The 22,488-nt window shown below is 43.0% G+C and overlaps 1 protein-coding gene and 2 long non-coding RNA genes across 3 annotated transcripts in view; 2 read left to right on the top strand and 1 right to left on the bottom strand.

The window, feature by feature from the left end:
* Nucleotides 1–649: 649 nt before the first annotated feature.
* LOC135562502 (uncharacterized) lies at nt 650–5,663 on the top strand. The gene is made up of 6 exons (XR_010460030.1): nt 650–4,081; nt 4,420–4,490; nt 4,578–4,753; nt 4,844–4,905; nt 4,988–5,443; nt 5,523–5,663. It is a non-coding gene; the product is annotated as an uncharacterized LOC135562502 (long non-coding RNA).
* Nucleotides 5,664–6,069: 406 nt separating this feature from the next.
* LOC135562503 (uncharacterized) lies at nt 6,070–7,094 on the top strand. Its single transcript, XR_010460031.1, has 3 exons — nt 6,070–6,201; nt 6,483–6,594; nt 6,689–7,094. It is a non-coding gene; the product is annotated as an uncharacterized LOC135562503 (long non-coding RNA).
* A 6,064-nt stretch (nt 7,095–13,158) lies between these two features.
* pds5b (PDS5 cohesin associated factor B) overlaps nt 13,159–22,488 on the bottom strand; it is a 114,845-nt gene continuing 105,515 nt past the window's right edge. The window contains exons 34-35 of the mRNA XM_065004940.1: nt 17,944–18,076; nt 13,159–13,761 (exon numbers count right to left, since the gene is read on the bottom strand). Coding sequence (XP_064861012.1) covers nt 13,729–13,761; nt 17,944–18,076 — 166 coding nt within the window. The 3' untranslated portion in view covers nt 13,159–13,728. The remainder of the gene's footprint in view (nt 13,762–17,943; nt 18,077–22,488) is intronic.

Raw genomic sequence — 22,488 nt, 5'->3', positions numbered from 1 at the left:
ACAAGTTGTGACCGGAAATGACGTCTCACGTTGAAGAGAATACGCAAAGGATTAGCATTTTAATTAATATAATTATCAATTGTGTGTAGTGATCCCTTTTGTCTTTCCCGCTCTCTCTCAGTCCACGCCCACATTCCTTTGTCCACTAAGCCGTTATATTGGCTTGGCCCACTAGGAATCTTCCTTATCCTTGTTAGTAACATGTATCTACTGCTTGTTTGTTTATGCATTTCTGTGATTATTTAGTTAGTTAGTAAATAAATGATTAAACCAATTGGTGTATGGATCATTTATAGTAAAGGCTGGGATTGTGCAGATAACTAACAATTTACGACGTTTGGAATGAGATTGAGTGAGGTAAAGAATAATTCATTAATTGGAAGACTAATTGATCAGATATTAAAATATCTGAAGAGTTATATAAGGAAAATTATAATTTTGGAATCTGAAGATTTCCCATGGTGCCCTGATTTTTTAGTTAATTACATTTACATGATTAGTTTAATCAAATAACAATAATTACAGAGAATTGATTTGATAAAATAACAGTCTTCACTTTTAATGATGCCAAAGACACGACACCCTATAAGGTCAAAGAAAGGCAGAGTGCAGTATCCACATTTAAGGGGCCATAGGTCAGATCAGTGGACATGGTTGATATGCATGGACAGTAAAAAACACCAACTTTAAAGCCATTTTTGTCAGATTCACTGTTTGCCTAGACTGCGCTTTGCTTTTGTAGCACAGTTCAGGTGGCTGCCCTTGCCATTAGTCTGCCTCCTGTCCCTCGTATCGCCATGGGTACACCTTCCTGAAAACAATGGCATCAGACTTTACTTAAACCTGTTCTGCCAGTTCATGTCCTTAAAGATTAGAATGTTCCAATGTGGTTAGCCAAAAAGATGACAAGATAGTAACCCTGAATGATGAATGTGTGAACTATCAAACAGATATGTCACTTTTCTGGTTCCTCCGTAACTTAATTCTTGCTTGTAGCAGGGCGTGTTTACAGGAATCCTTTTCTCTAAGTATAAGTCACATGATTTCATGACAAAAGTATTCTGCAGTGAGAGTGTAATGCAAGTCAAGGTGTCCTTGGACGAATGTCAACAAGATTTATAACTAGTATTGTTAAATTAGCTGTTGTGATTCAATCTGACCATAGCAGTTCACGCCCTAAAAGGAAAGGAAATGTTCAAATGTAATCCATGAAGAAGAATTGGGATTATGTGTACAGCTATTCTGCGGGAGAATTGCAAATTGTTGTTACACATTTTGGTAAATGATGAGTTAAGACCCGAAATCAGGCTTTGTAGTATGTGTTTTATCTTGTGACAAAGTGTCCTGGTTCAACTGTCCGTTTCAGAGAACATGGAGTGACATATTTGAAGTAACTACAAAATCACAGTAAAAAATCCATGTAAACAGCAGTAAGTGAAGTTAATAAGTGCAGTCTGCAGTCTGGCTTTGTTCTGCCATGTTTTGACTGGTAATCTATCAGGCTCCGAGTTCAGGCCATCCCGATCCCGATCATGACACACGACCCCGTGAGAGAGCCAGCGATCTATAAACATGGCACAATCTGAGAAATTATGAAACGCAAATACCCAGATAATGGTAAGAAAGATAGCAAACAAAATATTTAATAGCTAGCTTTCATAAAGCAATTTACAGTGTTTATAATGATAGTTATACTAAGTCAAATATTTCTTAAAAAGTTTAAACATTCTCTGCGATGAAATAGTTCTTACCTTATGGCGAAAAAAATGCTTGAAGGTTACTTCAATACAACATTTAAAACAATACTAAATAAAACCATTAAATACAGTTGGAATGTAGTTAGAATTCTCCAAACAACCAGAAAGTTGGATCAACACGTTTGGATTTCTAGATAGTGTGGTGGCATATTTCTGCTTTACCAAAAGAGGAGAGTTACAAACTACACACCAGTCAAATCAAATCAAATTTATTTATATAGCCCTTCGTACATCAGCTGATATCTCAAAGTGCTGTACAGAAACCCAGCCTAAAACCCCAAACAGCAAGCAATGCAGGTGTAGAAGCACGGTGGCTAGGAAAAACTCCCTAGAAAGGCCAAAACCTAGGAAGAAACCTAGAGAGGAACCAGGCTATGTGGGGTGGCCAGTCCTCTTCTGGCTGTGCCGGGTGGAGATTATAACAGAACATGGCCAAGATGTTCAAATGTTCATAAATGACCAGCATGGTCGAATAATAATAAGGCAGAACAGTTGAAACTGGAGCAGCAGCACAGTCAGGTGGAAGTTGAAACTGGAACAGCAGCATGGCCAGGTGGACTGGGGACAGCAAGGAGTCATCATGTCAGGTAGTCCTGGGGCATGGTCCTAGTCAGTCAGAGTTATACTTAAACTACATCTTTAATAAAAATGATAAGCTTTGCAAAAGCAATTTGACTTTCAACAATTCACTATTTCTAATGAACCGTTGAGAAGTGACTACAGAAAAATACAAAGGTCTTTTATAGCCAAGATACACCCCTCTTAATTTACATGACGAACCACAGATCTTAGGAACTGTTCACAAAGAAATACTTTTTCTGAAGAAAGGAGTATCCCTTAGCCAGATATCATTCGCTATAAATTATCGTTCAGTTTGGTCCCTCAGATAAGGTTCTAATCTCGTTCCTGGTACTTCATAGTACAAAAACACCAACTCATCCAATGGCATATATCAATTATCAACTCTAGATACTCCCATCTCAAGTAAACCCCCTCTTGACCCCACTCTTGGACAAGCTCACTGAGGGGAGTGAGCCTCTAGGTCATACACTATCCCAGGATAAGTGCAACATCAGAGAGGACATACAATGGTTCCAGACACTGCCATACACCTCCCCCTAGTGGGAAAAGGAGGGAGTAACTTGCGCACAGACATTGTGGAGACAAGTCATTGGTTCCCCATAAATCACACCATACCTTCACATGGTTTAGAATAGGTAAAGACACATTCACATAAGAAGACAATGTTCCATTCTGTCCTCTTCCCTTTCTGATATTCTGCATAGCACCAGGGACATGTGAAAGACAAGCCTGACCTCTCCCCTCTCTGGGCCCCAGGTGACTGAGCCCCAGCTGAGGGAAGAAGTACAACTGCCAACACCAGAGTCTGAAGGGATACATTCTAATAACAAGTATATCACATAAGCATATTATGCAGATAAGACACCTTAATTATCTATGTTACCCAACTAATTCTGATTCTTCCGCCACAAAACTTCACTTTGCTTTTGCATTACCCATATAGTTATTTAAGTTCATACCAAGGTAAGGGACAGTATCAATATTTTAAGGGGTCGTAGGTCAGATCGGAGGTCATGGTTGATAGGTATAAAATATGACTTTATAATTAGATAATGCATCAGTGCATTATCACTTATCTACCTACATGTACACCATATTTGGCTGGACAGCAAAACACTTAAAAACAATCTTTCCTCAGTTTTACTGTTTACTAGTTTTACTGGTTATATTGGAATAGGGTGCCATTTGGATAGGGAATAGGGTGCCATTAGGAACTCTGTATACATGTAGAGCAGAAGAAAGAGCTCCACCTGCTGGTGAATGGTAGCACAGTGCTGTGCCTGGCGGAGGGGCGGGGCCTGGAACTCCTCTAGAGCCTCAGCTCCCTGATCCACACAAACACACTGGTGTCCACAACCTGGGGCCTGTTGCACAAAAGTAGAATTAAGACATCCGGGATAAATGACTCAGCTGAGCTCAATGAAGCCAAAACATGTGCGTCCAGGCTTAATTGGTTGCACAAAGACCAAGCCAGGATGAGCAGACACGGATTCATTAAGCCAGGTGAAACCAATCCTGGATAGGTGCGCGCTCACGGCTCACTCAAATAGACCCCGCCACAGATCACAGATTAACTGATTTACCATGGCAACTAGAGCCGCGTACTTTTCCCCGTCGGAAGCACAAATCCTCATGGAGGCATACGAGGAGGTAAAATATATAATTAAGAAGAAAGGCAACACCGCCACAGTGATAAAGCAAAGAGAAAAAGCGTGGCAAAGTATTGCAGACCGCCTGAATGCGTAAGTAGTGCACAATTACACACTCACCGCTCCGCTGAAACATCACAATTACAATTCAAATATTTAATTCACATCTCCAAAAATGCAGTTGTACTGTAATTATGAAACGGTTAAATTTTTAATTGAAATGTACTGCAGATATGAGTGAAATTGTGTAAAGTAACTCCATCACACTGTATAAAGCTATGATAAATTTTTTGATATTTTTACTGAAAACAAGACAAAAATACCAAGTAATTTTTTGCAGTGTGACTCCATTAAATGTGGTGTGTGTGTGTGTGTGTGTGTGTGTGTGTGTGTGTGTGTGTGTGTGTGTGTGTGTGTGTGTGTGTGTGTAGATTAAACATGAACGGGCCAAAACGGACATGGCAGCAGGTCAAAATCAAATACAAGAACATTCTGCAGAATGGTATGGTCCCTGACTAATATTTAACAAAGCACAAGCATATATTGTACCCAGAAGGTGCCTGCTCACACATTGTCTGTACTGTTTTAGCAGTGAAAAAGAATACCCACAGACAAGGCACGGGTGGTGGGTCACCAAAGGCTGACCTTACCCCAGCAGAGGACATGGCCTTGGAGCTAAATAAAGGCAGGCCCGTCTTAGAGGGGATCCCTGGGGGAAAGAGACGAGCATAGGTTCCTCCCAAGATGCCACCCGCTTCATTCAAGGTATGTCCTTCCATCTCTACATGGGATACAACCACATTCATATTGAATCAATTTGGACTGTCTGACTTTGGTTTACCTATTGCCTTGCAGTGCCTGGCAGCACTGTGTTCCTGTTAGAGCCACCAGCACAAGCACCAGACGATGCTGATCCAGTGAGTACTCCATCAAAGGCATACTGTAGGCCTGGCATGTCTTGTCTACTAGCTTCAATATGAATCCGATTAAATGTGATAGGGTGAAGGCCCCAGTGCAGCAGCAACAGCACATGATGGAGACGATGATGAGGAGGAGACCATCTCTCTGGATTCCAGAAGGCATGAGGTATCATGTTAAGACTGTGAAAGTACTATTTACTCTACAATGGTGAGGAGTCCTCATCAAAATCAAAAATCTATTTTCTTTTACAGGACCCAGATGCTATACAGTGGGAAAACCAGCCTGGCAACATAGTGCGTATTAATAAAAGGACACCACATCCTGCCAAATTCCAGCTGCGCTAATTGTATTGTGTTCACAGAGCTCACAAGCTATCAGAAAGTTGTATGGCAACCACCTCCGGCGCCAAATAGAACTGGCAGACATAGACATTCAGTACAAGAAGAAAAAGATGGAAAATCTTGCACTGGAGTCCGAAATAAAAAAGAGGACAATTAGGAAACTGGACCTTGAAATAAAAAACTTGAGAGGGAGGTGAGATATGCCTTCAATGTACACTGTATGCTAACTGTAACACAAATGTATTAATCATTATTTTTCTTTCCTCCCCCAGCTCCAAGAAGATGACACAGCTCAAAATAAAAATTAGGTATATTCTCGTAAAGTCAAGTGAGCCATGACATATGAGCTCTTATTGTGAGCACACAGGACGGTGGCATCTTTCTAAGATTTTTTTATTTTCCCAGCAATCAGTACAACCAAGTCATCGTTATAAGGCATCGCCTCTTTTGCCCACCCCCCAGCACCAGGTGTGGCCACTAGCCTATATGAAGGCCCAAAATTGTGTGTTCCTTTCTGCTCTGACAATGGCATGCCCATTCGTGCGAGATGTGGTGGATGAAGAAGCACTTGTGCTGAGGAGAGCCTTCAGGCGAGAAAGGGTCTTCAGGGACCGGTTGGACCCACTGGCCTTCCCTGATGACCATCTATATGAAAGATACAGGTTTTCTGCAGATGGCATCAGGTATCTATGCAGACTACTGGGTCCCAGGATTAAGCACCGCACTGCACGGAGCCATGCACTGAGTGTGGAGCAAATGGTTTGTGTGGCCTTGCGCTTTTTTTTGCTAGTGGAGCCTTCCTGTACTCAGTGGGGATGCTGAACAAGGCCACAATTTGCCGCACAATGAGGAGTGTGTGTCTGGCTATCAAAGCATTAGCAGATGTCTTCATCTCCTTCCCTGGCCACAGAAGACTCTGTGACATCAAAGAGGAGTTCTATAGGATTGCAGGTAAGAGGATCTACAAATTACAGGACAACTGTTAACACATAGTAGGATACTCATTACTTTGTGTGACAGGTTTCCCCAATGTCATTGGTGCAGTGGACTGCACACACATAAGGATAAAAGCCCCCTCAGGTGCCCATGAGGCCGATTTTGTGAATAGGAAATCCTTTCACAGCATTAATGTTCAGGTGAACATAACTTTTTGATATTGTCCATTGACGAACACTCTGCATTGCCAGTGATGTGCATTGATTGGTGTAATATTCCTCATCTTATGATTTCAGATGGTCTGCAATGCTGACTGTGTGATCAGCAATGTTGTGGCAAAATGGCCTGGCTCAGTCCATGACTCCAGAATCTTTCGGGCCTCTGAAATCTATCAGTGCCTATCACAAGGTAAGCCACACAACCCCTATTTATAACCATCATGGCTGTGTCAAGAATATCACTGTGTTTATGAGGTAGTAATGATGAGATTTTGTGTTGACAGGTGAATTCTCTGGTGTGTTGCTGGGAGACAGGGGTATGGCTGCCAGCCTTTTCTCCTGACACCTTTCACAGACCCCCAGGAAGCACAGCAGGCCTACAACCATGCCCATGCCAGGACCAGAGTTGAAATGACCTTTTGGCCTCCTGAAGGCACGCTTTCACTGCCTTCACAAATTAAGGGTCAGCCCTGTTAGGGCATGTGATATTACTGTGGCTTGTGCTGTCCTCCACAATGTGGCCTGCCTGAGGAAGGAGAGGGCCCCCAGAGTGCCACCAGCCATGGACTGGGACAATCCGGCAATCTTCCTGATGACGACAGTGGTCGGCTGCTGAGGGACCAATATGTGTTGAATTATTTTAGTTAGTATGTGTGCTTTCAATTTTGGTTAAATATAACCTGCGGTGGCAGAGGAATTTGGGTTTTTTGGGTTCGTTTTTGACGAATTTGGCCTCTTATGATGTTTGTGCGGTATACTGTGTGTAATACAAGGCTGCAGGGAGGCTACTGCATCCATTCATTTGTCTGTTCAGTTGATGTGTATGGATTTGTCCTGCATTTATTTTAGTGTGCAGACATGCAGGGTGTGTTATATACAGACCTTTGAATGTGTATGTATCATTTTGTATAATATGCTTGGATTCTGTGCTTTCCATCTTGTAGAGTCACTGTGACTTCAGTTTCGAAAGGAGCTGATGGTTTACCTGCTTTGTTTTGTCCTTATTCAATAAAGGAACATAATGTTACACATTGTGTTTTTATATTCATATGGAATGTGTATTTGTTTATATGACAGAGTACTAGGGCCACACTGAAGAAAAAGGATAAAGTCATAAATTTATGAGGCTGGTTCTTTCTGCAGAAAAGCTACATATTGTTTTGATACTTATGACAATGTGATACTTAATATTCTGGCACATCAGCATGTCTTTGTTTATGAAACCATACTGAAGTACAATTTCACGAAATGCCCCACATCTGTCATTTTAACAACTGTCCTCCTTTAAAACAACTGGTTACAATATTATGACTTGTGTTTTTTCCCCCTCTGTGGCCCTAATATTCTATCATTTTATATATAGCCTTATAGTCTATGGGAAACTGTAAATTATCTAATGATAGCAACATCATCTAAAAATCATTTTTTATCAATGATCACAAACGTTTAAATAATAACAGTGGGTCTAGTTATGTGATAACAATGTATAGTGAGCAGTGAAATAACTATTGGTTTCCATTTGTGGTGACTGCTGACTGACATTAGGGATGAGATTAAATAGATCCTGGAATTTAGCCTGGTCTGGAGCAGGCTAGCTCCACAGAATAAATCTCATAACATATCCCCTATCCATCTTTAGTGCAACCGGATTACGGATCACCAAGATATCCTGGCTTAATCCCTTATCCTAGTTTTGTGCAACAGGCCCCTGGGTGGGGTCTCCACCTGGACACACAAACACACTGGTGTCCACAACCTGGGTGGGGTCTCCACCTGGACACACAAACACACTGGTGTCCACAACCTGGGTGGGGTCTCCACCTGGACACACAAACACACTGGTGTCCACAACCTGGGTGGGGTCTCCACCTGGACACACGCGCACGGAAATATAAAACACACACACAAAACTGGGACAGACATACAATGAGTGTACAAAACATTATGAACACCTGGTCTTTCCATGACATAGACTGATCAGGTGAATCTAGGTGAAAGCTATGATCTCTTATTCATGTCACCTGTGTGTATCAAGAACAGTCCACCACTCAAAGGACATCCAGCCAACTTGACACAACTGTGGGAAGCATTGGAGTCAACATGGGCCAGCATCCCTGTGGAACACTTTTGACACCTTGCAGAGTTTCATGCTCCGATGAATTGAGGCTGTTCTGAGGGCAAAAGGAGGTGCAACAACATTAGGAAGGTGTTCTTAATGTTTTGTACACTCAGTGTATAATGAAAATAAACATTTTGTAACGAACAGAGAGACAGGGAAGCGAGCCGGGGTTGCTGGCATGAAAGTCAGAGAGGTGCAGAGGGCTGCCTTAATCGGCATCCACGTCTTCGGCGCCCAGGGAACAGTGGGTTAACTGCCTTGTTCCAGGGAAGAACTCGGGGATTCGATGCACCAACGTTTCAGTTACTGGCCCAATGCTCTAACCGCTAGGCTACCTGCCGCCCCTACACTCTAACCGCTAGGCTACCTGCCGCCCCTACACTCTAACCGCTAGGCTGCCGCCCCTACACTCTAACCGCTAGGTACCTGCCGCCCCTACACTCTAACCGCTAGGTACCTGCCGCCCCTACACTCTAACCGCTAGGCTACCTGCCGCCCCTACACTCTAACCGCTAGGCTACCTGCCGCCCCTACACTCTAACCGCTAGGATACCTGCCACCCCTACACTCTAACCACTAGGCTACCTGCCACCCCTACACTCTAACCGCTAGGCTACCTGCCGCCCCTACACACTGAGAGACAGTAAAAAGAAGCCTCCACCCTGAAGGAGGAGAAAGAAAAGCGGAAGGGTCAGATCAGCTCCTGGTACATATGAGGCTAGATGAGCTCAGTTCCTGGTACATATGAGGCTAGATGAGATCAGCTCCTGGTACATATGAGGCTAGATGAGATCAGTTTCTGGTGCATATGAGGCTAGATGAGATCAGCTCCTGGTACATATGAGGCTAGATGAGATCAGCTCCTGGTACATATGAGGCTAGATGAGATCAGCTCCTGGTACATATGAAGCTAGATGAGATGAAATAAGAATTTGTTCGTAACTGACTTGCCTAGTTAAATAAAGATCAACTCCTGGTACATATGAAGCTAGATGAGATCAGTTCCTGGTACATATGAGGCTAGATGAGATCAGTTCTGGGTAAATACACGTGAGAGGGTTGGTTGTGTTCAGAGCACAAGTCATGTTTTGCAGAGGGGTCAAATACTTATTTCCCTCATTAAAATACAAATCAATTTATAACATTTTTGACATGCGTTTTTCTCAATTTTTTTGTTGATATTCTGTCTCTCACTGTTCAAATAAAAATAAATGACAGACTGATCATTTCTTTGTCAGTGGGCAAACGTACAAAATCAGCAGGGGATCAAATACTTTTTCCCCACACTGTATGAGGCTAGATGAGACCAAACACATGTGTAAGACCAGCACATTTCAGTGTGTTCCTCAGTAAAGCAGTTAAATCAGTGCTAGTAAGAAAAGACAAGTGGTGGAGAATAAACAAAATAAAACAGTACATTTCTTTGTGTTTTACACATGGAAGCACACCGTTTAAGCCTGTCCCTAACCTCACTGAAACTATACCTAACCTTGACCATCGCCGTACCCTAGCTTCTAAACCTTAACCCTTCATTTAGACCACTGACTTAACCATACGTTTTACAATTCCTTTTTAAGTATCCTCTCATTCCAGGGTTGAAGAGTTCCGTGAGCAACTGAGGCAGAGGGAGGAGAAGATGAAGAAGAGGTAGGAGAAAGGAGGTCTAGAGGGCACGGAGAACCTGAGATGAAGAGGTAGGAGAAAGGAGGTCTAGAGGGCACGGAGAACCTGAGATGAAGAAGAGGTAGGAGAAAGGAGGTCTAGAGGGGCATGGAGAACCTGAGATGAAGAAGGGGGAGGAGAAAGGAGGTCTAGAGGCCACGGAGAACCTGAGATGAAGAAGAGGTAGGAGAAAGGAGGTCTAGAGGGCATGGAGAACCTGAGATGAAGAAGAGGTAGGAGAAAGGAGGTCTAGAGGGCACGGAGAACCTGAGATGAAGAAGAGGTAGGAGAAAGGAGATCTAGAGGGCACCGAGAACCTGAGATGAAGAAGAGGTAGGAGAAAGGAGGTCTAGAGGGCACGGAGAACCTGAGATGAAGAAGAGGGAGGAGAAAGAAGGTCTAGAGGGCACGGAGAACCTGAGATGAAGAAGGCTTCCATAATCATTTCCAGGGTTGGGGGGTCAATTACACTGCAATTTATAAAGTAAACCAAACTTCAATTCAAATTCAACATTTTCCCAATTTAAAAAACATTTAGAGTATTTGAATTCCTGAATTTGTGTACTTCCTGAATTGACCCCAGTCCTGCTTTCATTTGGACTCATATCAAATCAATCCACCTGGGGAACTGTGCTGCAGTACGCTGTGGACATCAGACTCCATTACGAGAAGTGTGGATGGAAAACCACCCAGAGGGGACGACCTGCCCTCTCCCTCCAGGAGTTTCCCTCACCTGAAGCTGCAGAAGAGTGGGGTTGCTGTTCAGGAAACCTGGGTGGTCTTGGGGCCCACACCCGCCAGGCACACGGCATAATCACCCTCTCTACACTCTGTGAACCTCCTCTCTTTGGGGAATGTGTTCGATGGTGTCCATCTGTTTTTCATGGCGGTGGATGAGACAGACAAAACATAACATATGACAATAAAAACACTTAAATTGTACTTTTCACTAACTAGGAGGCCAGTTCCCATAGCAACTGATCCCATATGTTAAGCCTGCACCCTATACCCTACATACTGCTTTACTTTGTAAACTGTCTCCAGAGGATTGAGGAAGTTGTGCAGTGTGTAGTAGGAGTGACAAACACAACACAATGTGAGTGTACACATTACATAAAGAAACCACAGAAAGTCTGGTTGTATGGACAACTTTATCGATACGACAGAGACAAACAGGAGCTGACTGGGTGGATGTGACGCGATCTGCATCTCCAATGGCACAGGTTTCCTTATCTAGTGCACAACATTTGACCAGGGACCTTTGAGTTGACTGAGAACACGTTCTCGTTTACAGCAACAACCTGGGGAATAGTTACAGGGATGAATGAGCCAATTGGAAACTGGGGGGATGATTAGGTGGCAATGATGGTATGAGGGCCAGATTGGGAATTTAACCAGAACACCAGGGTTAACACCCTTACCCTTACGATAAATGCCATGGGATCTTTAGTGACCACAGTTAGGACACCTGTTTAAACGTCCCATCACAGGGCAATGTCCCCAATCACTGCCCTGGGGTATTGGCATATATATTTTTTAGACCAGAGGAAAGAGTGCCTCCTACTGGCCCTGCAACACAACTTCCAGCAGTATTTGGTCTCTCATCCAGGGACTGACCAGGACCAACCCTGCTTAGCTTCAGAAGCAAGCCAGCAGTGGGATGCAGGGTGGTTTGCTCACTGCCCTATAGCCTCTGGTCAGAAGTAGTGGACTATACGGGGTGCCATTTGGGACAAGCCAGCAGTGGGATGCAGGGTGGTATGCTCACTGCCCTATAGCCTCTGGTCAGAAGTAGTGGACTATACGGGGTGCCATTTGGGACAAGCCAGCAGTGGGATGCAGGGTGGTATGCTCACTGCCCTATAGCCTCTGGTCAGAAGTAGTGGACTATACGGGGTGCCATTTGGGACAAGCCAGCAGTGGGATGCAGGGTGGTATGCTCACTGCCCTATAGCCTCTGGTCAGAAGTAGTGGACTATACGGGGTGCCATTTGGGACAAGCCAGCAGTGGGATGCAGGGTGGTATGCTCACTGCCCTATAGCCTCTGGTCAGAAGTAGTGGACTATACGGGGTGCCATTTGGGACCTAGACCAAGTCTCTAACGCAGCGTTATCCAGACTAAAACCACATCTGATCACAGCAGGAGGTGCCAGCCAGGTGTCAAATGGAACGAACACTAAAACTTTATTGATTTATAATAAACATTCAACATTCCGACACAGTTTTCTGAAATTTTCTCCCAGAGGGTTTAAAAAAAACAAAAACGACAACTCAACAAGGCGTGAATATACAATGCTGTAAACAAACCAATTGACTTTTTTTTTTGTTAAAAAACTACAAAGGAAAAATTACATGATTGACTTCACAAAAGAGTAAAATAGTAAATGTACGGGAAATCTAATGTCAGGATTTCAGGTGAAGTCAGGATTTCAGGTGAAGTCAGGATTTCAGGTGAAGTCAGGATTTCAGGTGAAGTCAGGATTTCAGGTGAAGTCAGGATTTCAGGTGAAGTCAGGATTTCAGGCGAAGTCAGGATTTCAGGCGAAGTCAGGATTTCAGGCGAAGTCAGGATTTTCAGGCGAAGTCAGGATTTTCAGGCGAAGTCAGGATTTTCAGGCGAAGTCAGGATTTTCAGGCGAAGTCAGGGTTCAGGCGAAGTCAGGGTTCAGTTGAAGTCAGGGTTCAGTTGAAGTCAGGGTTCAGGTGAAGTCAGGGTTCAGGTGAAGTCAGGGTTCAGGTGAAATCAGGGTTCAGTTGATGTCAGGGTTCAGTTGATGTCAGGGTTCAGTTGATGTCAGGGTTCAGTTGATATCAGGATTTTCAGTTGAAGTCAGGGTTCAGTTGAAGTCAGGGTTCAGTTGAAGTCAGGGTTCAGTTGAAGTCAGGGTTCAGTTGAAGTCAGGGTTCAGTTGATGTCAGCAGAAGAGGACACAGAGGGGAACATGACAAAAAGACAGTATTGCTGAAAGGCCTTGTTTAAAAACTGATTTCATTTTGAGGGTAAAACAAGTAGCGCACTTTCAGATCCGGGGCCAAAATAACACCCTATTCCCTATACTGTGCACTCTTGTTGACCAGAGACCAAAGTAGAGCACTATATATAGGGAATACAGTACCATTTGGAACAAACAGGAACTAAAAGCTATACAACAGCACCCAGTCAGTCAATCAACAAAACAACCATAACACAGACATGAAAGATACTATTTACAACTCATGGGATCTTCATCATTTGAGATCTCTCTCTCTCTCGAACAGATGTGGTGAACAATATCACAATGCATCACAAAAACAACTTACGGTTATTGATACTGATGTTATAAGAGTGTGTGTGTGTGTGTGTGTGTGTGTGCGCGCATGTGTGTGTAAAGGTAGGAGCGTCAGCGTATGAAAAGTTCAGAAAAGTCTAATCTCCATCCCTCCCATCTTCCACTCTCTCCATCCATCCTTCGCTCCCTCTCTCCTTTAGTGAAGGCAAGACAAGTGTCCAAGGATCCACTCCACCTCTCTCTCTCTCCTTCCCTTTTTTTCTTGTCCTCTGTTCATCTTTTTCTTCCTCCGGTCTTCCGTCGACCCTGTGGAACCAATCAACAGTCAGTCTGATGTTTAACCAATCAACAGTCAGTCTGATGTTTAACCAATCAACAGTCAGTCTGATGTTTAACCAATCAACAGTCAGTCTGATGTTTAACCAATCAACAGTCAGTCTGATGTTTAACCAAACAGCCAGTCTGATGTTTAACCAATCAACAGCCAGTCTGATGTTTAACCAATCAACAGTCAGTCTGATGTTTAACCAATAAACAGTCAGTCTGATGTTTAACCAATCAACAGTCAGTCTGATGTTTAACCAATCAACAGTCAGTCTGATGTTTAACCAATCAACAGTCAGTCTGATGTTTAACCAATCAACAGTCAGTCTGATGTTTAACCAATCAACAGCCAGTCTGATGTTTAACCCATCAACAGTCAGTCTGATGTTTAACCCATCAACAGTCAGTCTGATGTTTAACCAATCAACAGTCAGTCTGATGTTTAACCCATCAACAGTCAGTCTGATGTTTAACCAATCAACAGTCAGTCTGATGTTTAACCAATCAACAGTCAGCCTGATGTTTAACCAAACAACAGTCAGTCTGATGTTTAACCAATCAACAGTCAGTCTGATGTTTAACCAACTAATACTCAACATACACGATATATACACACACACAGAAGTATGTGGAGACCCCTTCAAATGAGTGGATTCGGCTATTTCAGCCCGTTGCTGACAGGTGTATAAAATCGAGCACAGCCGTGCAATTTTGATACACAAACACTGGCAGTAGAATGGCCTTACTGAAGAGCTGTGACTTTCAATGTGGCACCGTCATAGGACGCCACCTTTCCAACAAGACAGTTTGTCAAATATCTGCCCTGCTAGAACTGCCCCGGTCAACTGTAAGTGCTGTTACTGCGAAGTGGAAATGTCTAGGAGCAACAACGGCTCAGCTGCGAAGTGGTAGGCCACACAAGCTCACAGAACGGGACCTCAGAGTGCTGAAGCGTGAACAATCACCTGTCCTCGGTTGCAACACTCACTACCGAGTTCAAAACGGCCTCAAAGCAACGTCAGCACAATAACTGTTCGTCGGGAGCTTCATGAAATGGGTTTCCATGGCCGAGCAGCCGAACACAAGCTTAAGATGCCAAGTTAAAGGAGACAGATTTTACTTTTCTTTTTTTTAACTGTTGATGAAATATGAAAAATAAATGGATGGAGGAGATGAATCATAAACTAAATATTCTCAATTTGGGACTAAGGGTGAATTAATGTGTGAGAGATATATTATGTACAACCTACCTAAGAGCAAGAGATCGCTATCGTCCCTGAGTATCAAAACAGGTCGGTATTGTGGTGAAATGGAAGAGGAAGGACTAACTATTGTGACCTCTAAGAAATAGAGAACAACATATTTTATCCTCTGTTGCCCTTTTGACCACGACATAAAGACCACCAGATATACCCTGGTATTATGGAGACAGACCACCAGATATACCCTGGTATTATGTAGTCATGAGGAGACAGACCACCAGATATACCCTGGTATTATGTAGCTGAGTGATGAGGAGAACACAAATGGTTTTTTTTGCCCGTTGTGTATTTGCGTTTTGCGAAATATTTAGACAAGAGCCTTGAATAAAAAGGGCTACCTTCCATATTATTTTTCTGTATTTATTATCTGTATTCACTGTCTGTATTCACTATCTGTATTGACTATCTGTATTTACTGTCTGTATTGACTATCTGTATTGACTATCTGTATTGACTATCTGTATTTACTGTCTGCATTTATTATCTGTATTTACTGTCTGTATTTACTATCTGTATTTACTGTCTGTATTTACTGTCTGTAATTACTGTCTGTATTTACTATCTGTATTTACCGTCTGTATTTACTATCTGTATTTACCGTCTGTATTTACCGTCTGTATTTACCGTCTGTATTTACCGTCTGTATTTACTATCTGTATTTACCTGTCTGTATTTACCGTCTGTATTTACTATCTGTATTTACCGTCTGTATTGACTATCTGTATTTACTGTCTGTATTTACTGTCTGTATTTACTGTCTGTATTTACCGTCTGTATTTACCGTCTGTACACGGTTCATTTGGAAAGTATTCAGACCCTTCCGCCTTTTCCACATTTAGTTTCGTTACAGCTTCATTCTAAAAGGGATTAAATAATACCCCATAATGACAAAGCAAAAAAAAACAAGTTTTTAGAAATGTTTGCAAATGCATTAATTATTGTTTGGATAACCTTATTCACTATTATGTATAGATTTTATTTCAATTGAATTCAAACTCTTTATGCGGATTGAAGAAAACACCGGAAAAATAATTATCACACTGAATTATTGTAATGTTTGTTTGTTTGTTTGTAAGGGTGGCCAGCTGGCAATTTGTCACGAGAGAAAAAAATGCCATTCATAAAAAATTAAATATATTTCATGCCAAGCGTCGGCTGGAGGGGTGTAAAGTTCACCGCCATTGGACTCTGGAGCAGAGGAAACGTGTTCTCTGGAATGATGAATCGCACTTCACCATCTGACAGACGAATCTGGGCTTGGCGGATGCCAGGAGAACGCTACCTTCCCCAATTCATAGTGCTAACTGTAAAGTTTGGTGGAGGAGGAATAATGGTCTGGGGCTGTTTTTTATGGTTCGGGCCCCTTAATTCCAGTGAAGGGAATCTTAACGCTACAGCATACAATGACATTCTAGATGATTCTGTGCTTCCAACTTTGTGGCAACAGTTTGGGGAAGGCCCTTTCCTGTTTCAGCATGACAATGCCCCCATGCACAAAGCGAGGTCCATACAGAAGTGGTTTGTCGAGATCGGTGTGTAAGAACTTAACTGGCCTGCACAGAGCCCTGACCTCAACCCAACCAACACCTTTGGGATGAATTGGAACGCCGACTGCGAGCCAGGCCTAATTGCCCAACATCAGTGCCCGACCTCACTAATGCTCTTGTGGCTGAATAGAAGCAAGTCCCAGCAGCAATGTTCCAACATCTAGTGGAAAGCCTTCCCAGAAGAGTGGAGGCTGTTATAGCAGCAATGTTCCAACATCTAGTGGAAAGCCTTCCCAGAAGAGTGGAGGCTGTTATAGCAGCAATGTTCCAACATCTAGTGGAAAGCCTTCCCAGAAGAGTGGAGGCTGTTATAGCAGCAAAAGGGGGGACCAACTCCATATTAATGTCCACGATTGTGTAATGATATGTTCAACGAGCTGGTGTCCACATACTTTTGGTCATGTAGTGTTGGATTCTGGAGTAAACCTTGAACATGGTTATACTCAGAGTAGAGGATCATTAGTTACACCTGAGACATGAGGTATACCATAATGAAGCTCGGGAGGGGCTGAGTGCAGGGGAAACGATCACATGTGAATGTACTGATAAAGGGGAGAAACTGTTTGAAGGTTCATATCACTTATTTCCCTGTTTAGCAGGAAGGATGTCATGTTTAGAGATGAGGAGGAGACTCCACCCAAAGTGGGGTATGAATACCACCACATATCACTTAGTTTCCTGCTTAGCAGGAAGGATGTCATGTTTAGAGATGAGGAGGAGACTCCACCCAAAGTGGGGTATGAATACCACCACATATCACTTAGTTTCCTGCTTAGCAGGAAGGACGTCGTGTTTAGAGATGAGGAGGAGACTCCACCCAAAGTGGGGTATGAATACCACCACGTATCACTTAGTTCCCTGCTTAGCAGGAAGGATGTCATGTTTAGAGATGAGGAGGAGACTCCACCCACAGTGGGGTATGAATACCACCACGGGGGCATCCATTTATTTTGTCTGAATATACAGCTGTGTCGAACCGTTTGGGGAGAATTAAACTTGGTTAGGCTTCTCTAGTGTCCGTGAGTTTTTACGGACAAACAGCCTGACATTTTACCAACTAACATTCAACATAGAACAAATTGCCAGACAACAAGGGTCAATTGCATTTAAATCCCAGTTAAATCTAGAAAGTAAACCAAATTCAAATTCCACCTCTTGCTAATTGAAAAGGAAAAGAAGAGAATGGGAATTTCAGTGTACTTCCTGAACTGGCATTGACCCCCACCCTGACAGACAGAGCTGGTCAGAACATACATCTGGTAAGATACTAAAAGGGTTGAGTTTCTGCATATCCTATTGGGGGTTAAAAGGCTTAGGGGTGAAAGGTTATGGTTCAGAGTTGAAGTTTCCTTTACTTTAGTAATGGTCTGTTCTTCCTCCTTCTCCACTTCCTCCTGCTCTTCCTCTTCTTCCTCAGCCGGTGTCTCCATCTCCTCCTCAGACTCCTCTTTGGCTGCTGGCGGTGCTGCTGCCTTACCACGGCCACGCCTATAGGACAGGGGATGAGGCTGGTTTAGAAAACACACAAGGACATACACACATAGGCTGCACACACACTCACACAAACAAATGCAAAAAACATTTGTTTCACGTACATTTATCGGTCCCTGATTCAAATGTTTAAGATACAAGGACCCCAAACCGATCCAAAACAGAAAGTAAAAGACGCAAGGGAAGCATAGAAATAGCGCACATAGAACAGATCTACCGCTTCTGAGACTTGCTTTTAATTAGAATGACAGATCTATAACTCACATTTCTAAGTGAATTTGGTCGGGTCACCCCAAAAAAGGTACACATTGCCGCTTTAAACAATCAGCGTATACGGTCATTTTTTAGATATAGAGAGTAAAAGTTGATCATTTCATAGCGAGGTCAGAAATGACTTTTTTGAGGAGCACAGCACTTGAAAAACTTTGAAGCGGTCAAAAAACATTTGATTTTGACATGGGGGTGAGATCAAAAGTTCTGCTATATATATATAGGCTATGTCATTGTTAATTTATAAATATTAATACATTACTAGCTCAAACACTTAATCTCTGTTAATTAGTGGACGATAGAGATTTCAGATCCAAAGTGGGGGGTGGGGGGACGACGACAGAGGATACATTGTCCCTCCCTATTCTGACAGTGGGTTGGTAGATGCCTAGTTTCCCTTATGGGTCAGATCAGGTACATTGTCCCTCCCTATTCTGACAGTGGGCTGGTAGATGCCTAGTTTCCCCTATCAATCAGATCAGGTACATTGTCCCTCCCTATTCTGACAGTGGGTTGGTAGATGCCTAGTTTCCCTTATGGGTCAGATCAGGTACATTGTCCCTCCCTATTCTGACAGTGGACTGGTAGATGCCTAGTTTCCTTATGGATCAGATCAGGTACATTGTCCCTCCCTATTCTGACAGTGGGTTGGTAGATGCCTAGTTTCCTTATGGATCAGATTAGGTACATTGTCCCTCCCTATTCTGACAGTGGGCTGGTAGATGCCTAGTTTCCTTATGGATCAGATCAGGTACATTGTCCCTCCCTATTCTGACAGTGGGCTGGTAGATGCCTAGTTTCCTTATGGATCAGATCAGGTACATTGTCCCTCCCTATTCTGACAGTGGGTTGGTAGATGCCTAGTTTCCCCTATCAATCAGATCAGATTAGGGTTGCACATTTTGGAGAATATTCAGAGGTGGAAACATTCCGTGGGAATTAACGGGAATATATGGGAATTAATGGAAATATATGCAAATTAATATATCATTTAAATGTAGATGTTTTTTTGCATTGGATATATTTACCATATCATGTGGAGACAGAAACATAAGTAGACAATTGAAAATCATTAAATTCTTCCAATAGAAATAAAAATATATATAATTTAATTACGAATTGAACTTTAATTAAATGACTTGACATGGGATGATTTCAATGAACAACAAAAGAAAGGGAATATTGAATGATCCCCAATGATCCATCGCTTCTCCCAAAAAATGTTTTCAACATACATCTGTAAAATGATTGTCTAGAAACTAAAGCTTTGGTTGTCTTCCTCTCAGGCTTCCATGTCTTCTCATTGGACCTCCTCAATGTCCACCTCTTAAACATCAGACTCTGAGGCCTCATCTTCACTGTCACTTTCCAACCTTGTTGAGGATGGCTTGTTGTCAGGCTCAAAAAGCCTTAAATTTGCCCAGATGGCCACCAATTTTTCAACCCTTGTATTGGTCAGCCTGTTGCGTGCGTTGGTGTGTGTGTTCCCAAACAAGGACCAGTTGTGCTCTGAGGTGGCTGATGTTGGTGGGATTTGGAGGATGATGGAGGCAACAGGGGAAAGAGCCTCAGATCCACATAGTCCCTTCCACCAGGTGGCTGATGAGATATGTTGGCACGACTGCCATACTGCATCTCCATCCCAAAGCCCTTGCTTGGCCAGACTGCCAAGAACCTTGCCCTCATCTAGGCCAAGGTGGCGAGACACGGTAGTGATGACACCATAGGCCTTGTTGATCTCTGCACCAGACAGGATGCTCTTGCCAGCATACTTGAGGTCCAACATCTACGCTGTTGCGTGAATGGGCTTCAGGTAGAAGTCTTCACACTTTTTGAGGCATTTCAGAACTGCAGTTTCCTCTGCTTGGAGCAACAGTGAAGTGGGCAGGGCAGTATAGATTTCTTCTCTTACATCTGCAAGCAGAGTCTGAACATCAGACAGGATGGCATTGTCTCCCTTAATCTGTGCAATGGCTACTGCTATAGGTTTCAGGAGTTTCAGGCTGATTAACACTCAAAAAATACATCATCCAGGAGGATCCTCTTGATGGGGCTGTTCATATCGGCAGACTGTGATATGGCCATTTCTTGGAAAGACTCCTTCCCCTCCAGGAGACTGTCAAACATGATGACAACACCACCCCATGGGTTTTGCTGGGTAGCTTAAATGGGGTGCGATTATTCTTCTCACTTTGCTTGGTGAGGTAGATTTGCTGCTATAACTTGATGACCCTTCACATACCTAACCATTTTCCTTGGCTCTCTTGTAGAGTGTATCCATTGTTTTCAGTGCCATGATGTCCTTGAGGAGCAGATTCAATGCATGAGCAGCACAGCCAATGGGTGTGAAGTGAGGGTAGGACTCCTCCCCTTCAGACCAAGCAGCCTTCATGTTGGCAGCATTGTCTGTCAACAGTACAAATACCTTCTGTGGTCCAAGGACATTGATGACTGCTTTCAGCTCATCTGCAATGTAGAGACCGGTGTGTCTGTTGTCCCTTGTGTCTGTGCTCTTGTAGAATACTGGTTGAGGGGTGGAGATGATGTAGTTAATTATTCCTTGCCCACGAACTTTCGACCACCCATCAGAGATGATTGCAATACAGTCTGCTTTCTCTATGATTTGCTTGACCTTCACTTGAACTCTGTTGAACTTTGCCTCCAGCAAATTAGTAGATAAAGCATACCTGGTTGGAGTGGTGCATGCTGGGCAAAGAACCTTCATGAAATCTCTTCCAATACACATGGCCTGTGAGCATCAGAGGTGAACCAGTTTGCCTACACCGCTCGAGCAAGACATTCATCAGCATTTCTCTGACTACATTTCTCCATTGAGTCATAAACACTTCTGATTCCAGGAGGCCCATGAGCTGTTGGTAACGATAAGGTGTCAGATTCATCATTTTCACCTCGAATAGAAGTAGAGGGACTTTTGTCAGAGGTTACTTGTTGTGAGCGCTGAGGGAACTTTATGCTCTTGGCCAGATGATTCTGCATCTTTGTTGCATTCTTCACATATGATTTGGGACAGTATTTGCAAATGTACACAGCTTTTCCTTCTACATTAGCTGCAGTGAAATGTCTCCACATCAGATAGTGCCCGTGCCATTTTCCTGTAAAGATTAGGAAAGAAATTGTAAAAAATAATAATAAATACAATTCCATGTACAGATAAATACTTAAGCAGTTAGATTAAAACAACTCCTTCGTAAGATCAATGTTTTATAATGAAACATGTATGGAAACAGGTGAATTAACACTCCTCAGTTAGCAGGCTCAAGCAAGCTAAATCCCACATCGTAGCAAAAATTAACTAGCAGAAATTGTTAACAAATTAGAAATGATTTAAACACACTTTGTTGTTGGCTACTATTTACTAGTTAACAAAAAATCATGTCATATAAAATATATTCACCCCACCCAGTATTAAAACTTACCAGAAAGCATGTAGTCCTTGGCTCAGACAGTGTCGTAGTGTGGGCTCAATAGCATCTCATTAGTGTGCAAGATCTTGAGAATCAGCTGTACATGTGATGGAACAGTATGGCTGGTAGATGCCTAGTTTCCCTTACATGCAGAGGGTTGCAATTCCATTGAATTGGGGATAGTTCAACCAAAATATATCACAAGACCTAGAAATGCCTTATGTGTATCCCACAAAAAAGGTTCAGTTATATTTTGACGAATTTAAGCTAAATTCCCCAAATTCCCGGGCTTAACTTGCCATGGAACATTACCAGAAAGATTCCGACCCTTTGCATCCCTAGATCAGGTACACACCAGACATCAATCATTTACACTCACACACACACAGCTCAGAGAGGCCCCAGCTCAGAGAGGCCCAGCTCAGAGAGGCCCCAGCTCAGAGAGGCCCAGCTCAGAGAGGCCCCAGCTCAGAGAGGCCCAGCTCAGAGAGGCCCCAGCTCAGAGAGGCCCAGCTCAGAGAGGCCCAGCTCATGAGCTCCATCAGCAGCAGATTTTAATTTAGAAAACGAATGTGTTAACGCAACAAATATTAATGTATCGCATCGAACTGAAACGCATCGAACCATTCCAAACTATAATGTATAGTTTCTGTATCATATCTCGTTTCTCAATACATATCGAATCGTCTTGTAAGGGAAAGGTCCACATCACAC

Source organism: Oncorhynchus nerka, linkage group LG19 (assembly GCF_034236695.1).
Source record: "Oncorhynchus nerka isolate Pitt River linkage group LG19, Oner_Uvic_2.0, whole genome shotgun sequence".
NCBI classification, from domain to species: Eukaryota; Metazoa; Chordata; class Actinopteri; order Salmoniformes; family Salmonidae; genus Oncorhynchus; species Oncorhynchus nerka.
Note: the sequence above shows the minus strand (reverse complement) of the source record. Positions and strands in the feature narration are given on the sequence as shown.